The sequence below is a fragment of the Schistocerca gregaria genome, chromosome 1, assembly GCF_023897955.1.
Source record: "Schistocerca gregaria isolate iqSchGreg1 chromosome 1, iqSchGreg1.2, whole genome shotgun sequence".
Lineage (NCBI taxonomy): Eukaryota > Metazoa > Arthropoda > Insecta > Orthoptera > Acrididae > Schistocerca > Schistocerca gregaria.
Genome location: NC_064920.1, coordinates 305,644,333 through 305,663,151, shown reverse-complemented (window position 1 = coordinate 305,663,151; position 18,819 = coordinate 305,644,333). Strand labels below are relative to the sequence as shown.

Sequence of the window (18,819 nt, the reverse complement as noted above, 5' to 3'; positions counted from 1 at the left end):
ATCATTGCTCCGTATGTAGGTGGATGCCAACAGAATGTTTTCGCAATCGGAGGAGAAAACTGGTGATTGAAATTTCATGAGAAGATCCCGTTGCAACGAAAAACGTCTTTGTTTTAATGATTGACACTCCAATTCACGTATCATGTCTGTGACACTGTATCTCCTATTTCGCGATCATACAAAACGGGCTGATCTTCTTTGTACTTCTTCAATGTCATCCGTCACTCCCACCTGATGCGGATCCCACACCGCACAGCAGTACTCCAGAATAGGGCGTACAAGCGTGGTGTAAGCAGTCTCTTTGGTAGACCTGTTGCACCTTCTAAGTATTCTGCCAATGAATCGCAGCCTTTGCTTTGCTCTACCCACAATATTATCTATGTGATCGTTCCAATTTAGGTTATTTGTAATTGTAATCCCTAAGTATTTAGTTGAATTTACAGCCATCAGACGTGTGTGACTTACCGCGTAATCGAAATTTAGCTGATTTCTTTTAGTACTCATGTAAATAACTTCGCACTTTTCTTTATTCAGGGTCAATTGCCACTTTTAGCACCATACAGATATCTTATCTAAATCATTTTGCAAGTCGTTTTGATAATCTGATGACTTTACAAGACGGTAAATGACAGCATTATCTGCAATCCGAGACGGCTACTCAGATTATCTCCTATGTCGTTAATATAGATCAGGAACAATAGAGGGCCTATAACACTTCGTTGGGGAACACCGAATATTACTTCTGTTTTACTCGATGACTTTCCGTCTATTACTACGAACTGTGACCTTTCTGACAGGAAATCACGAATCCAGTCTCAGAAATGAGGCGATACTCTGTAGGCACGTAGTTTGGTTAGAAGCTTGTGAGGAACGGTGTCGAAAGCCTTCTCGAAATCTAAAAATTCTTCGTTGGGGAACACCGAATATTACTTCTGTTTTACTCGATGACTTTCCGTCTATTACTACGAACTGTGACCTTTCTGACAGGAAATCACGAATCCAGTCTCAGAAATGAGGCGATACTCTGTAGGCACGTAGTTTGGTTAGAAGCTTGTGAGGAACGGTGTCGAAAGCCTTCTCGAAATCTAAAAATAAGGAATAAATTTGACATCCCCTGTCGATAGTATTTATTACTTCATGAATATAAAGAGCTAGTTGTGTTTCACAAGAACGATATTTTCTAAATCCGTGTTGACAATACGTCACTAAATCGTTTTCTTCGAGGTACTTCATAATGTTCGAATACAGTATATGTTCTAAAACCCTACTGCAAATCGACGTTAGTGATATTGGCCTGTAATTCTCACTAACTGACATAGTTAACAATACTTGGATAGTAACATGACAAAAGGTCTTACATAGTTTGACAAAAGAGATTCCAAAATTAGCTTGTCTGCATCAGGATTACAAAACACACAACATATTACAAATCGGGTATATCTAATCAACCTATGCGTTAAATCTGATGGCAAATACTTGGTTCCTACATCGGAGGGTCAGTACTGTAAAATTAGCAAGAGCCACATTGTGTTGCTGCATACTTAAACTAAATATACAAAATGTCATTACCTTACAAAACCGTCTTACGCTGCGTCCATAGGCCAACATCTAAATTCTCACAGATAGCCACTAGCTTTTAAGTCTTGCATCCTACCCACGACAGAGTGCAACAGCAACTGCTACTGCGCTCTGCGCGCCCCTTCTTACAATCGATTCTGCCACTGAGGCAACATCTTTAATTCAGTGGCGTCAAAGATACAATCTGTTCTACATGTGATAACCTTTACATGTCACTTTTCATTAAATGTATTACAAAATCAGGATCCACGTACAACTTGGCCTCTCAAACGATTAATACCATTAATACCTTAAAACCCAATAACGGAATATGTGGTACGTATGCAGAACATATTGATAAATTTCGTTCGTAGTGAACTGAAATCTAGCAGTACTGTGTTCGATCGTGTAACACCATTATAGCGATGAAACAATGCAGACTTTCAGAGGAAATGGCTGTCAAGATTTACCTGAACATTGATCAAAACTTTCTGGTGTAAGGATCTTCGGCACTTGAAACATTTAAGCATGTATGCCGTATTCAAATTAGCGAGTTGGCGCAGCATCTAAAATATCACCTCCTACTCCAGCGTTTTTGATCCACGTTTTCCGAGATTTCCTTGAGTCATAAGTTTGGGATGATTTCACAATCTCGTTCAATTAAACTATTGCTCTGATCATAAGATCGCCATACCAACGCCACTTCACAGGGTACCCTTGCTACGTTTCTTCCTCAAATTTTTCTCAGTTAGTATTATTTTCTTCTAAGGAAAATACGTTAACAATTTTAGAACTACAAGAGCTTTGTTTCCTAAAGTAGACACGTACCCGTAACCAATGACTAGTCTTTTGAAAATCCGCGACAAAGCGAAAAGAACGGAAAATTAGATTTAAAAGCCCTGTCGACGACAAGGTGGTTAAATCTTACGGAAATAACCGTGCTGGCATTTCAAAATAGCTAGATATGAATAGAAGTCCAGAGTGTTAAACAACGAGCTGTTTCTATTAGCAGGCCAAATCTCAAGAATAAGTTAAAATACATACTTGCGACTTAGGTACCACAACCTCTATCTCTGAGCTGTAATGATAATTACATGTTGACGTTTAAGACAACAATTTTTTAAAGAAACTTTCTGTATCCTGTTACCAGACCAAGGGAGGCAGCTTCTCGCATTGACTTCGTAACACGCTGATTTTAAAACAATACGGCACTTAGACACGCTTAGATCGTTGACTGTCATACTGCGTCGTGCGCGATCTTATTCTCCTGTTGATCCGAAAGAGACAGCACGTCTTGTGATTCCAGCTGCTTATCCATGTCGGTCGATGCGCAGTACGCTCCAGACAGCACACCCGTGTAACAGCTTGTCTGTTGCTGTTTCTGTAATGCAGTAGGTGGCGTATCTGTTAAGTTCATTTTGAGGTGAAAAATAAACAGCGGCAGGAGGCTCATAAAACTGCGTGGCGAACAAGCACCTACATTCTGACCACAGACGAGCCAGTCGGATCCGACCGCCGTGTCGTCCATCAGTCAATGGCGTCACGTAGATGGGGTCTGGAGGAGTGGGAGTCAGTGTACCACATCTCCGGCCATTGCGGCTTTGCAGACCTGGTGCCACTACTATTAGTGCACAGTGTTCCAGTCCTTTCACCCAGGAAAAATCCCTGGCAGTACCGGGAATCAAACCCGGGTCCTCTGCATGGGAATTAGCTCCGCTAACTACTCGGCTGCTGAGGCGGACCTCATTGTGTGGGGGGTGATCTAAGAACAACTGTTTAATAAATCGCATGGGCACTCTTACCGGTTTAGATAGTAAGACGTAATAAATATGCAATAAAAACAACCAAACAACCTACACTCGTTGCTGTGGCTCTCCAAATACTAGTTGTGCTTTACTAAACATAAATCGTTCTTTGATGCTGAATCACATCGGGTCCGCGGTATTCCCATGTCTTTCTATCCATTCCTAACGATGACAGTTGATCTTAATGATATTCCTAACAACAGTAATACTCCAGAAAGAAATTATCACTCTACAGCGGAGTGTGCACTGTGCGTAACTTCCTGGCAGATTAAAACTGCGCGGTAGACCGGAAGTCGAACATGAACATTCATCTTTGGTGGACTATAGCTTCACAAATTAACCTGCTCGCGCACAACTAACTACCCGCCCTCACAGCTTAGCTACCGCTAGTACCTAGTCTTTTACCTTCCATACATCACAGAAGTTGAGGGACTACCACTCTTGGAGGAAATGATAATGTGTAAAATGGCTTTACCACAGTCTACACAGTTTACGTATTACATACGTAATTTATATGCATAATGCATTAAAGGAATAAAATTGACAACACAGAGTGGTTAAAATGGTTCCATCATTTGGACGAAACACTCGTGATGACATGAGTAAATATGACTCACAATCTGCTAATAATTTTGATCCTGTATGATTTTAATATAGTGCTATCTGATACTCCTCAAGAGAAAATATTATAATTAGCCGGTTAGTGTGGCCGAGAGGTTCTAGGCGCTACAGTCTGGAACCGCGCCACCGCTACTGTCGCAGGTTCGAATCCTGCCTCGGGCATGGTGTGTGTGATGTCCTTAGGTTAGTAAGGTTTAAGTAGTTCTACGTTCTAGGGGACTGTTGACCTCAGAAGTTAAGTCCCATAGTACGCAGAGCCATATTATAATTATAGTCGCGTATTTAGTGTTACTTTTACTACGAGACACCTTGAGTGCAACGCGTTCTTGCTTAAGTTTGGGATTCTTTATGATATTTTTTGGGAGATACGCTTATTGCAATGCTTTCCCACATTTATTATTCAAACGTCTTCGACTATGTCACCAACCACATATTCTTTTACCTGGGTGAACAGATTATACTTTTTACAACTTCAGGTAGAACTAATAAGCAGCAACGAATAGTACCCGTTCTTTCATATGCTGCGAACAGCCCTAATAATATCTCGGACTCAAAGGTGTCGTTGTACAGACGATTACACAGAATGAAATGTTGTATTTTTTTTCAAATATTTAAAAACGCTTTCATTTGTATTTCTAAATTAAAACATCTCTGTTTACTGTAACCTGCCTATCTACTCTATACTTTAAATACACTCCTGGAAATTGAAATAAGAACACCGTGAATTCATTGTCCCAGGAAGGGGAAACTTTATTGACACATTCCTGGGGTCAGATACATCACATGATCACACTGACAGAACCACAGGCACATAGACACCGGCAACAGAGCATGCACAATGTCGGCACTAGTACAGTGTATATCCACCTTTCGCAGCAATGCAGGCTGCTATTTTCCCATGGAGACGATCGTAGAGATGCTGGATGTAGTCCTGTCGAACGGCTTGCCATGCCATTTCCACCTGGCGCCTCAGCTGGACCAGCGTTCGTGCTGGACGTGCCGACCGCGTGAGACGACGCTTCATCCAGTCCCAAACATGCTCAATGGGGGACAGATCCGGAGATCTTGCTAGCCAGGGTAGTTGACTTACACCTTCTAGAGCACGTTGGGTGGCACGGGATACATGCGGACGTGCATTGTCCTGTTGGACAGCAAGTTCCCTTGCCGGTCTAGGAATGGTAGAACGATGGGTTCGATGACTGTTTGGATGTACCGTGCACTATTCAGTGTCCCCTCGACGATCACCAGAGGTGTACGGCCAGTGTAGGAGATCGCTCCCCACACCCTGATGCCGGGTGTTGGCCCTGTGTGCCTCGGTCGTATGCAGTCCTGATTGTGGCGCTCACCTGCACGGCGCCAAACACGCATACGACCATCATTAGCACCAAGGCAGAAGCGACTCTCATCGCTGAAGACGACACGTCTCCATTCGTCCCTCCATTCACGCCTGTCGCGACACCACTGGAGGCGGGCTGCACGATGTTGGGGCGTGAGCGGAAGACGGCCTAACGGTGTGCGGGACCGTATCCCAGCTTCATGGAGACGGTTGCGAATGGTCCTTGCCGATACCCCAGGAGCAACAGTGTCCCTAATTTGCTGGGAAGTGGCGGTGCGGTCCCCTATGGCACTGCGTAGGATCCTACGGTCTTGGCGTGCATCCGTGCGTCGCTGCGGTCCGGTCCCAGGTCGACGGGCACGTGCACCTTCCGCCGACCACTGGCGACAACATCGATGTACTGTGGAGACCTCACGCCCCACGTGTTGAGCAATTCGGCGGTATGTCCACCCGGCCTCCCGCATGCCCACTATACGCCCTCGCTCAAAGTCCGTCAACTGCACATACGGTTCACGTCCACGCTGTCGCGGCAACCTACCAGTGTTAAAGACTGCGACGGACCTCCGTATGCCACGGCAAACTGGCTGACACTGACGGCGGCGGTGCACAAATGCTGCGCAGCTAGCGCCATTCGCCGCGGTTCCTGGTGTGTCCGCTATGCCGTGCGTGTGATCATTGCTTGTACAGCCCTCTCGCAGTGTCCGGAGCAAGTATGGTGGGTCTGACACACCGGTGTCAATGTGTTCTTTTTTCCATTTCCAGGAGTGTATTATTGCCTCTTTCAAGTAATTATGTTGATTTTAAAATTGTAAAAAGTGGCAAGAAATATGACTTCCTCTAGCTACAATTACGAAGTAAGTCATACTAGACCACTGCAGCTTAATTCAGCAAAATGATTATCGTTGTGTTGAGTCATTGTCATATAGTCATCCCACTACTTCTATTCTAATATATCAAACTAAGATTACTCATCACCAAAGATGAAACACAAAACGTATTTGGTCCTACTTGATAATGTCAATTAAAGAACATTTTAAAAATAAAAAGTTGATGTAAACGGCGGCAGTTTTTGTCGTCCAGGTTATTTCTTTTGTCAACACACCTCGTTGAGGTCACTTACAATACATGCAACATAATAATTCCACTATAATTAACGTACGTTATCTATACTACTATATAAAGAGAAGTCGTACTTTAACGTTGGTACCAAAAATCTCGAGTAGTTCTTGATCGATTTAGCTTAGATTTTTACACGAAATTCTAATAAACATTCCGGCGGACATAAGCGTAAGGTTTCTCTCAAAGTTCTCAGGAACTTTATGACTGATTTACTTCAGATTTCTACAGGATACACTAACGTAACTTCGGACGGGTATAGGCTACATACTTTTTTATATGTACGGTATATAAACATATATATATAATTTATACTTCTAAATGAAGAGAACTCGTAGTTTAAGATTGTTACCTTACCAATAATCTCGGAGAGTTACTAGCGATTTACTTCAGATATTTACAAGATACCGTAATAAACGCTCGGACGCACTTAGGCTACATATTTTTAAATGGATATGGTATATAAGTATATATTTACTATGTAAATCAGAAAGGTTCTTAGCAAAAATATAAAAAGTTCATGGCCGATTTACTTCAGGTTTTTAAACGATACCATAATAAATGTACAGTGGGATATAGGCCACATATTTTTTTAACATATATGATACATAGGTATACGTATTCTATCCAAATTACATAGGTTATTACCGAAATCTAGAGAATTTCCTGATGTATTTGGAATTTTCACACAATAGTCTAATAAACTTTCCGACGGACATACGCCACAATTTTGTAATATATTGGTGTGTAAATATGTACATACTACGTAAAAAAATCGTTATTATCAAAAATCTTGAAAAGTACTTGACCGATTTTCTTCAAATTATTGCACAATACTCTAATAAACTTATATGCGGACGTAGGCTTCAATTTTTAATATATATGGAATTTAAATGTATATACTACATAAAGGGAAAATAGTTGGCAAAAAATCTCGGAAAGTTCATGATTAAATTGTTCCAAATTTTTACACTATAATCTAATAAACGTATGGACAGGCATAGACTATATATAGGAGATGAGAGGGGGTAGGGGAGGTTGAAGAGATGGAGATTGGGGAGACAGAGATTAAGACGGACATCCAATTCCCATACATATTTAACAGTTGCCAAACATGGCTAGATTCGCTAGTAAGATATAAATTTATCTAGTAGCAGACTCTTCCGAGTGATGGAAGTATACTAATAACACCCACTGAGATGAGCGTTACAAAGCTGTATTTTACAATAGTTCAGTCAGTAGAGCGATTGCTTTCGAATAACAAAGGTTCTCGCTTCGAGTCCCAGTCTGCCACATAGTTATAATGTGCCAGGAAGTTTCAGAAATAGTTTTGACACAAACTCTTATTTTTAAAAACTGTTGTGCAGTATGGTGACAACAAAATATTATATCGCGTCTGTACTTCATACCTGCCAGTTATCTCGCCTGAAATTTAAAGCCAGGAAAATGTGCCACTGCACTCATTGAGAGTATACGGGGTGAAAAGTATTTAAACCTACAAACTCTGGGAGGTTGTAGGGGACATCAAAACAAATATTTTCCCCTAATGTCATTTTCTCCTATGAGGAGTATTTAAACCGGTAGAGGAAGATTTCTCTCGCGACAAATTAATTAAACCAACAAAAAAGTGCAGAGGGGACATATCTGGGGATGGAGCAGGCCACGGTACAGGACCACCTCTGCCAATCCACGTTTCTGGGAACCGTCGGTCCAGGAATCGACGCACACGACGACCGAAATGTGCCGGCGCCCCGTCATGTTGGAACCACATGCGTTGTCTTGTAGGGAGCGGGACGCCTTCCAGCAATTCTGGCAATGCTCTGGCGAGAAAATTGTAATAGTGGCCGCCATTTAAAGGCCTAAGTAGCAGATACGGCCCAATTAAACAGTCCCCAACAACACCGACCCACACATTAATGAAGAACCGCACTTGATGAGCGCTAGTAACTGTGGCATGTGGGTTATCCTCACTCCAAACATGCGAACTGTGCACGTTGAAGACTCCATCACGCCCGAACGTTGCTTCATCGTAAAAAACATAGAGGATGGAAATGTAGGATGCATTTCACAGTGTCCCAGGTACCACTGCGAAAACTGTGCTCTGGGTGGATAATCAACTGGTTCCAGGTTGTGAACACGCTGTAACAATTCCTCTCGAAGGGCTTTTCTTACATTCGTCTGATTCATCCCCTGTTACGTGCAGTTGCACGAGTGCTGATTGAAGGATCCCGCTCAACATGCTGAACGACAGCTTCCTCAAATTGCAGCATTCTTACCGTGCTAAATGACCCAGTCTCACGCAGACGTAGGTACACAGCAGCAAAGGTCGCATGATGCGCGGGATACGACGATTAGGATATTGCTGTTGATAAACCCGCTGTGCAGCTCGTCCGTTGTGGTGCGCTATGTAGTACGCATCAAGCATGTTAGTGTACTCTCTCCAGGTGTATCGCTCCATTAGTAAACAGAGACAATGCATTACTACACTGGTGGACAGCAGTTGCCTACAACTGAAGAGCGTAATACGCCCTCTAACTACTGAGGAGCGTAATACGGCCTCCATTGGTTTAAATAATCCTCATAGGAAAAAATGACATCAGGGGAAAATATTTATTTTGATGTCCTCTACAACCTCCCAGAGTTTGTCGGTTTAAAGACTTTTCACCCTGTAGAAAGTTGCCTCTTTCAGTCTCTTAAGCGATAGTCATAGTACGGTCGCCAAAAGACGTACAATATGCTGTATGATGACGACCCCTTCCCCACTCGCCCTTCCTGACTGCTGACGTCTCTCGTTACATAATGCACAGCAGCCCTGAACGCGCAAACGCAGGGAACGTCACAAGACGAGTGCGCCTCACTAGATCACGCTGAAAGGTTTCCTACCAATGAAGTGCTTGTCTTTATTCGGTAGCTGTGGAACGTGGAGGGAATGGACAAGAGAGTGTAGCTGCGAAGCTTTAATCACAGCAGACTCTGCGACGCTACAGTGGGAGGTGTGTGCAGGGCTTACTTCGCGCCGGAGGGACTGCACTACAACATGGCGCGCGTGCCCGCGGCGGGCACCGACTTCTCGACGCGCACCTACTCCTACGACGACGTGGAGAACGACACCAGCCTGGAGCACTTCAGCCTCGCCGACGAGGACCTGCTATACAAGGTACGTCACGTCTTTCACAGGAAGCCTTGCACAGAGCTCCACGCTATGCACTTGGGTTACGAAAATCGTGGGACACCTAATACCGTGCAGGACCTCCTTTTGCAGGCGTGGTACAGGAACTCGACGTGGCATGGAATCGACAAGCTGTTGGAAAGCTACTGCAGAAGTACTGAGCCTTGTTCCCTCTATAGCCGTCCATAATTGCGGAATTGTTGCCGGTGCAGATTTTATGCACCAACTGACCTCTCGATTATGTCTCATAAATGCTCGATACGATTCGCATCGGGGCGATCTTGATGGTGCGACGGGGCGGCAGATAATAAAGAAGAAGTGCGGTTGCAGAGTGTTCACACGAATGTGCATATACAAATGATGGTTTAAAATGTTATTGCAATTTTCGGCTCTCACGTAGGTCTCAGAGGATGATTTCCACACTTGGTGCATTAGGTATACTGTTTCACAGTCGCGCATTTGTTATAGCTTTTGAATTAATTATACACACAGACATGAGTACAGTTTATGTAAGGTGTCAGGCAAATCCAACACCTTACATGAAAACCCTGACATAATAAGCAAATCTACTAGTATGTCACATAGCTCCGAATAAATCGTGACATTAAATTAACCAAAGTAATACAAGTAACGAGTGAGCAAATGGAATGCCACAGACTAACACAAGAATGCCTAAATGCATGTCGTACCTTCCCACCGTGAGGCAGACGCAGTTCCGAGGGGAGAAACGAGGACAGAAGCCGAGAGCAGAACCGTGTTAAGCTAGAAGGCCCTACGATAAGGGACGGAGGGACGGACACCCACGCCGCCAGACTACCTGTACGACTACACAACCTGCACGTTTTAGCGTGAGTGTTTTTCGCTTCTCAGGTACGTCAAGGACCACCCCCAGCCCATGTTAAAAGCTAGAGCCCTCCAGAAGAACAGTATAGATCTTACGATAACGCTAAAAGGACCCACACCACCCGCACGTTTTAGCGTGAGACTTTTTAGCGTCTCTGTTACGTTGCAAACTTTAAAAAACATTGCCCCACCACGAAAAGTATAACGTTTCTCATTGGCTAGACAGAATTTTTGTAGGCGGAGCTTAAGGTTAACATTGAGACCCTGATTGGTCAGATGAAAACATAGCCAGATAGTTTTTTTAAACTAACTTCGGTAAATTGTAGTAAGGAGAAGTTACGAGAGTTAGTTCCGAGACGGCGAGCTGGATGGCTGGTGCGCCGGCCGCTGTCGCCCTGACGCTGCCTAAACACCGACAAGGTAATGAACGCACGCGATGCCGCATTTTTTAGCGCATAAGGCTTCACTCAGAACTGCAGAAGTCTCATCTATTACACCTCTTTTTTGTGTAATACTAGTGTCGATCGTTAATTAAAACTCATGGTGTTCACATTTGCCACTTGAAGAACAGATCTGAAACGCTATGATTTTTCTTTTATATAGTTATTGAGAAGCCACATCAGCCACTGTAATTTACGACAAGTTAGATAAGTAATTAAAGATAATTGAGGGTCACTGTAGACCATCTTGATAGTTTTCTCTTTTGTGAAACTTAAATTTAACCTAGATTATAGATGTGATATGGCATAGGTCATCCTTCGATCGATTGTAGAAATTGGAAACCCATTTAGGGAATATTCGTTCACATTTTTGTTGAACGCAGTTGGTTTTTACCATCCTGTATTAAAACATTTCCTTTAATCAATAGTGCAATTTATAAACAATGTTTTGTGAGTAGAATAAAATTTCCAATGGTAAACTTAACTGCTTTTTCGACGTTATTTTACCAGCTAACTAAAAATAGGAAAGCCTTGAATCCTTTCCACTAAATTTAGTTAGTATTAAGATTCTTTTACAGGGAGTGCAGTGGAGCTGACGCTGAGATCATTTAGTATTTGGTTATATCATCGCTAGTCTCACTGAACTCTTCTGAATTCTACATGTCATGTGTGGTCTGGCGTCTCCTTACCAGCAACAGGTCCCAGGTTCAAACTAGTTAATTCCCTAAAAAAAACACGCTCAGAGCGTCGTTGCGCGAAAGTGGTAGGGAGACACGATATAGAACAAACAGACACCACCATGAATGTTTAGAACATGAGTACAGTTTATGCTAGGGAACAAAAATTAGGCCATTATTATAGCAATATCAGTGTTTTCACGACACAGTTCAATCACTATTTATTGGCGTCGTCCTTTTCTTTCACACAATGAAATTAGCACTGATGAGACGGTTTACAGTTTTACACTTACTGATAATTTGACTCCGAGGCCCCAATAGCAGTAATGTAGGCTGCTATAAACGAAAATCATTCAAATAATTCGAACGGAACCACAAGTCCCACTGTTCTCTTTGTTCTAGCATTTTTGGCGCGAAATTACAGTCCACCACATGTTCACTTACGACGACGTATACCTCGTAAATCGTACTCACACAAATAATCGTAGCACTTCCGGTTCACCAAATATATGCTTGCACACTTGCACTATTAATCAATACTCTTTGTCGAAATGGGACACCCTCATATCAGGCTTGCTCGCCACCCACCCTGCAAAACGACTGACCAACGACTGACCCCTGGCCAAGATGGCCGCTCGCTTATATAGGCTCAGATGTCCAACCCCCTAGTTATTTAAGCACCAATCTCACCAGTTAAGGTTACAAATTTTGATACATACATCCCTCAACAGAAATAAGTACACCATCGGAACCACGCTAAGAAGTACATCTTAATTACCATGTTACATTAATTTATAGGATTATTCTATCTCCCATAAATCAAGGTTTAGTTTTTGCAAAGTTTCGCCACTTAGCGCAAATTTGTTTGTTGACATCTGTGCTGCAAAGTTTTAACACAGAACTGCATACAGCACCGTTTTTAGACGTAATCTATAGCGATCTACACATTACGCTGCTCAAAATCTTCATATCTATAATAATTGATTAATTATGGGCGATAAATGTTAACAATAATTTGCAAACAATGAAAACTATTGCAAGTTAAGTGACTAGTTCAACTTAACTTGTTTAAAATACGTGTGATGTTCCGAAAATATTATATAGTGCCGTTCTTTATGTCATGAATTTTCTGTTGAATTTTATAAACAATTTCTCCTCAAACTTTGTTATTGCTCTTTACGGGATTAATTATTTAAGAATCTTAACATATAAATACGGCACTCGATCCGCTATGACGAAACGTTTTTAATGAGTTCTCGCTCATCCCTGTAAGTTGTTATTTACTATTTTTACTAATCTTTCAGTATTCATGATATTAATCGATATTGAGGTTAGTATAACATTTGCATCTCGTGACTTGAAATCTTTCAGAAGGTGCATATTGCTGACCACAATCCACTGCCGCATCGCTCTTCACCGTAAGTTACATAGTTTTCGCGTAATGCGCGAAAAACCAAACAATGCCCCAAGCTACAGGCCACGTGGCCGCCCCCCGGGCGGAGACATCACACCGACCGTTGCAAATCTCGCGCTGGCGCGCCACGCGCTTCCGCGTGTCGCGCACCATGTCGCGCTCGCTCTCCACAAAGCAATCCTCGCACACCAGAAATATCCATCTAGTAACGGGAGTTTGTGCCGTCACAGTGGCCAAATCATTCGTACGAACTGTCCATAATGTTCTTCAAACCAATCGCGAGCAATTGTGGCTCAGTGACAGAGCGTACCGTCGTCCATAAAAATTCCGTAGTCGTTTGGGAGCACGAAGTCCATGAGTGGCTGAAAATGGTCTTCAAGTAGCCGAAAATAACAATTTCCACTCAATGATCGATTCTTGTGGACCAGAGGACACAGTCCGTTCCATGTAAACATAGCCCACACCGTTACGGAGGCACCACCACATTGTCTTGTTGACTACTTGTGTTCATGGCTTCATGGAGTCTGCGCCACACTCGAACCATACCATCAGATCTAACCAACTGAAATTGGAAATTATCCGACCAGGCTACGGTTCTCCAAACATCTGGGGTCCAACTGATACGGTCACGAACCCAGGTAAGGCGATATCGTACTGTTAGCAAATGCACTTGTTTCGGTCGTGTGCTTCCATAGGACATTAACGACAGATTTCGCCGCACTGTCCTAAAGGTTACGTTCGTCGTATGTCTCGCATTGGTTTCGGTGGTTATTTCATGCAGTGTTGCTTTTCTGTTAGAACTGACAACTCTACGCAAACGCCGCTGTTCTCGGTCATTAAATGAAGGCCGTTGGCCACTGAGTTGTCCGTGGTGAGAGGTAATACCTCAGATTTGACATTCTCGGCACACTCTTGACTCTGTGGATCTCGAAAATTGAATCCCCTATAGATTTTCGAAATTGCATATCCTTGCGTCTAGCTGCAACTACCATTCCGTGCGGCTATAATACAGTCAGAAACCGTTTCACATGAATCACCAGAGCACAAATGACAAATCTTCCACTGAATTGTCCTTTTATACTTTGTGTACACGATACAATCGCCATTTCTACATGTGCCGCTACATGGACTTTTGTCACCTCAGTGTGTAAGTGGCATCTCTTTACCCCTTGTTAACAGCAACAAATGTTTGGCGCAACCTCGATGTCCTCACCTTGGAAAAGCTCTCAAGAACTGTAAATAAAGGAGATTCGACAGGGGACACGTACAGACGAGTTTTACGGTAGTGCCACTGACTTCGATGCGGCGGGTTTCGACGTTTAAAGATCTCGGCCCATCTGGAATATTAATTTCCGACCACTGGTTCTTTATCTCTAAAAGCCTCGCTTAAGATTTTCCTAAATCAGTACAATTTTAACTGTAAACACTTGCGGCATCCCGTGTTTACACACAGGCTGCAACTGTTTGAAGTGGTATTATTGACCGAAAATTTTTAAGTAAAACTGACTGAAAATACGAAAAATGGCATTACGTTTAACTTCCGAACAGCTGGGTCATTGCCGTTACTGATAATTTAAGACAGCTCTATTCAGCAACAAGTTACAAATTGTGCATGTATTTATTTGATCTTTTGCCTATCGGAAGTGCCACCAGAATTTGAACAACGAACACGTTTACGAGAAGAGGCATGCAGTGTACACAGTATTTATTGTCCACCAACCAGAACAGTGGTTCGCACCTTGGGGGTAATTACCCAGTGAAGATAAAATGTAATTTTTAGAGGGGTAAAATAAAAGAGTTGGCCAGGAAACCAAATTATTTTTAAAAGATCATTACTCATATTACTCATCTTCCTCACACAGGCCACTCACAACATCAATACTTTGCGCTTTGTAGAACGGATCTATGACAGTAGAACTGGGAGAAATACATCAGAAACGATTAAATATCTCATTAAAGTTCCTACTCTGTGTTTCAGGTCGTTCCCAGACGAGACCAGAAATTGTTTCAATATTTATTTCACAACAATTGCAAAACCCCACATGTGTGTAAATGAATTTAACTTGAACAGATTTAATCGTGATACAGGCTTGTGACCCAATGCTGGAATTAGTGTACTCAGCGCATTGATTAACACTACGAAATACTGTGGCCCCTAGCAGTGAATCTTAAGAGGGGAATTTGATTTAAAAATGGTTTAATTGGCTCTGAGCACTATGGGACTTAACATCTATGGTCATCAGTGCCCTAGAACTTAGAACTACTTAAACGTAACTAACCTAAGGACATCACACAACACCCAGTCATCACAAGGCAGAGAAAGAATTTGATTTAATTAATCTGTGGTTTATTACAAAAAGTATTACTATAGTAAAGCATCCAAAACAATCATGAAATTACTAAAGCTGCAATCACAGAATTAGCCACGAAAACTGTAAAAGTTGGACTATCAGTTGACAAGGTCACTCGATGAGGTCAAAATTGCTTAATAATGTCGCATCTGACATCGTGGAAATTATCTCAGCCTGACTATGTAACGATTATAGTCTGCATAGAGAAATGGAGAAACCAACAAACGTGGGACAAGGAAACCTCTCATGAATCTGAACTTCAACACTCGATTTTCCTAAAATGACGGAGCTGGAAGCCATGCTCATCACAATCTTCAGTTTACTACAGACGGAATGGTCACACCGTGTCTCGCTGCCACGATGTTCGACACCAAGATTGCTCTCTGAGGAGTCGGACACTATATGCCAGGCGGCTCCTCCAGTTGAGAGCGCAGCCTGCAGCCTGCAATGTGTTCATCACCGAGCCCAGGGAGGGAGTCTTCCTTTCCAAGTCAGTAAGGAACTGACTGGTCCCTTCTTCCCGCCTGGAAAATCTCGGCCAACAGTCCTCTCTAAGCTTACATGAGTCCGCCAATTGTATAACTGTTTCTTTAACAAGATGTCCGATCACGCACAGGCAAAATGTCGAAAAACCAAAGCTCTCAATTTCTTTGCCTCTTTTCTAAAGAACGTGATATATCCTCTGGACATCATGTCTATCTCACGAATCAGTGTCCACTCTATTGTGTCTCACTGTTTAGAGGCACAAAACGAGTGGGTGTGTTCAGCTCGTTACTAAATGCAAATAAGTAGGAGGCCGAGTTGATAGGAGCTGAAGGAGTCCAGGTTGCAATAATATGCGGTACAGCTCACTGTTAGAGAGGATTATTATTCAAGAAACACGTAGTACAATGAAAATTACTTATCTCCAGTAGTTTGTAGGACTGCAGCTACGGCTACAGTTAATACAACATATTCTCAGGGACTAAGCTTGACGGGCCCTCCTCAGAGAATCAATGCAGGCAGCACTGGCTGAGGGCCGATTATGACAGTGCGTCTGCCTAGGTTGAAATCTAGCTAAGAAGTAAACGAGACACACTTCAGTTCCGTCGAGCTGCACAGCCCGCTAGAATGCGCTGTGCTCGGCAGACGACGGGCAGCCAACCTTGCGTTGGCGCGGCTTTGTAGTAGTATCTGTGGCAATGATACTCCACGCTCAACCAACAGCTAGCCTCGCATTCCACGTCCTGGGAAAAGCTAAGAAACTGTGCTCGATGTTACCCACCAACGCTGCGACATCTTCTGAATCTGCAGTATGTCACAACTGTTTTGCCGTTTTTTTTTTTTAACATCCAGGAGATGTTTATCTGCTAAAATCATTTTTCTTGATATGGTCCGAGCGCCTACCTCATGCTGGCAGCTTTCCATTGTCAGGAACGAATGCTTTAGCTTGACCAAGTGGATACGTAAAAAATGTAAATGTCGTATGACTAGGGCCTCCCGTCGGCTAGACCGTTCGCCGGGTGCAAGTCTTTCGTTTTGACGCCACTTCGGCGACTTGCGAGTCGATGGGGATGAAATGATGATGATTAGGACAACACAACATCCAGTCTGTGAGGGGAGAAAATCTCAGACCTAGCCGGGAATCGAACTTGGGCCCTTAGGATTGACATGCTGACCATTTTCTTTTTAATTCTTTGTTGATCTCATTTTGTTCTATTTTGTTCTTTTTTTATGTGTTCGGGCGGACGTCTCATGACACCCGTTCAGGTTGTTCGTTAGTCCGTTCACTCAGGTTTTCTTTTTTTTTTATTACAGAGGGTAGCTAACCCTCTAACCGAACACGCTGAGCTACCGTGCCGGCACCACTCAGCTATCGGGGGCGGACAGTGGATAAGTAACAAAACAGCATTCACACGATGGTAGTTGAGGTGAATTTTCTCAAGACAACCCGAGAGCAGCTACGCCTGCCGGTCTCCTGCCCACAGTCCCGCAAAGCGGCTCGTTGCTTCTGCTCTCAACACGTCATGTGTCTCATATCTCTCAGTTCTCTTCGCTCCCAAAGCTCACCCAGAAAGGCAACTGACATAGCCAGCATCATGTTAAGTTAAAGAATATTAAAAAGAGGATCTCAAATCACCGTACATAATCACTGTAAACTTATCACTCCATCTAAACTAACTCAACTCCCTCCTGTCGCATTACTAATTAAAAATAAATGAAAAGAGGTGAGGCAACTGGCTTGCCTCTTTTCACAGAAAATGAATTAATTGGTAGCACAGCACAGCAATAATCATACAATTTCTACCACACTGCAGTAGGGACTAGGTGTAGTACTGTTTTATTGTCGTTATTAATAGAGGGAGCGGTAACTCACAATCAATAGCATCCTGAAGTCTTCGATTTTCCACCTGTTCAGAAGTAAGAAGTCCAGTAATCAAGTGATTTTCAAACAGGAGTATAGTGCACAAATTTTAATTTGACTGGTTTTAAATGAGAGATCCAGGGTGTTGGTGAAGCAAGTGCCATTAGGGAGATGAGTGGTGCAGAGGAATTGTTTTGTAACGAATGTCTACCCTCAGAGTATATAATTATGTGTCTTTTCTGAGAAGAAATTGTTGGTAGCACTCAAGGAGTACTGAAAAATGCTTAATCATTCCATTAAAAAAATAAACAGGGTCTACCATCGTCACTGTCTCATTAGTGTGTGATTTAATAAAACGCCTACAACAACTAAATATCATTTAGATTTCACCATTTTGAAAACTGTTTTTCTTTCTAAAGTTTAGTTAGAAGCTAATGCTGCTGACGGAGAGGGAAGGGGAGCTTAAAGGCTAATATCTGATTCCACTTGGGGTAACAGCCTCAAAAAGACTGGAAAATCTCTGTTCTAGGATCATCGGAAACTCAGAAAATTCAATTTCTAACCAGGAATGACTCTTAATTTCTCTGTGATTTATTAACTAGTATATCGAAAGAATGGCGCTTCTATGACTGATACACTGATCAGCCAGAACTTTATAACCACCGACCTACCATTGATATAAACCCGTCCAGGCGATAGCAGCGTCATCTGGCGAGGAATGAATGCTAGTCAGCCACATACACAGTGCTCGTAGTACCAGTCAGTGTGTTATACGCGTGTAGACAGGGGAAGGCGCCCGATCCATCTGAATTTGACCGAGGACAGATTGTGATCGCCTGGAGGCTCGGCATGTGCATTTCTGAAACTGCAGGACTTGACTGTTCGAGGAGTGAGTGGTGAGAGCCTTCAACACGTGGTGAAACCAAGGTGAAACCACATCCAGACGTTGTGGGGTTGGGTGGCCAACCCTCATTACAGATGTCGGATGTTGTAGGCTGCGCAGTCTGGTAAAACGGGACAAGCGGCAAACTGTGGCGGAACTAACATCAGACTTTAATGCTGGGCAGAGTACAAGTGTGTCTGAATACAAAGTGTTCCGAACACTCCTGACAAAGGCCCTCCGCCGCCAACGACTCACACACGTGC

At 43.0% G+C, this 18,819-nt stretch overlaps 1 protein-coding gene across 1 annotated transcript in view; it reads left to right on the top strand.

Annotated features, from left to right (window-relative positions):
- Positions 1–18,819, top strand: part of LOC126342759 (lysosomal acid glucosylceramidase-like) — a 170,938-nt gene that overhangs the window by 53,314 nt on the left and 98,805 nt on the right. The window contains exon 4 of the mRNA XM_050001882.1: positions 9,439–9,592. Within this exon, the coding sequence (XP_049857839.1) occupies positions 9,439–9,592 (154 nt within the window). The remainder of the gene's footprint in view (positions 1–9,438; positions 9,593–18,819) is intronic.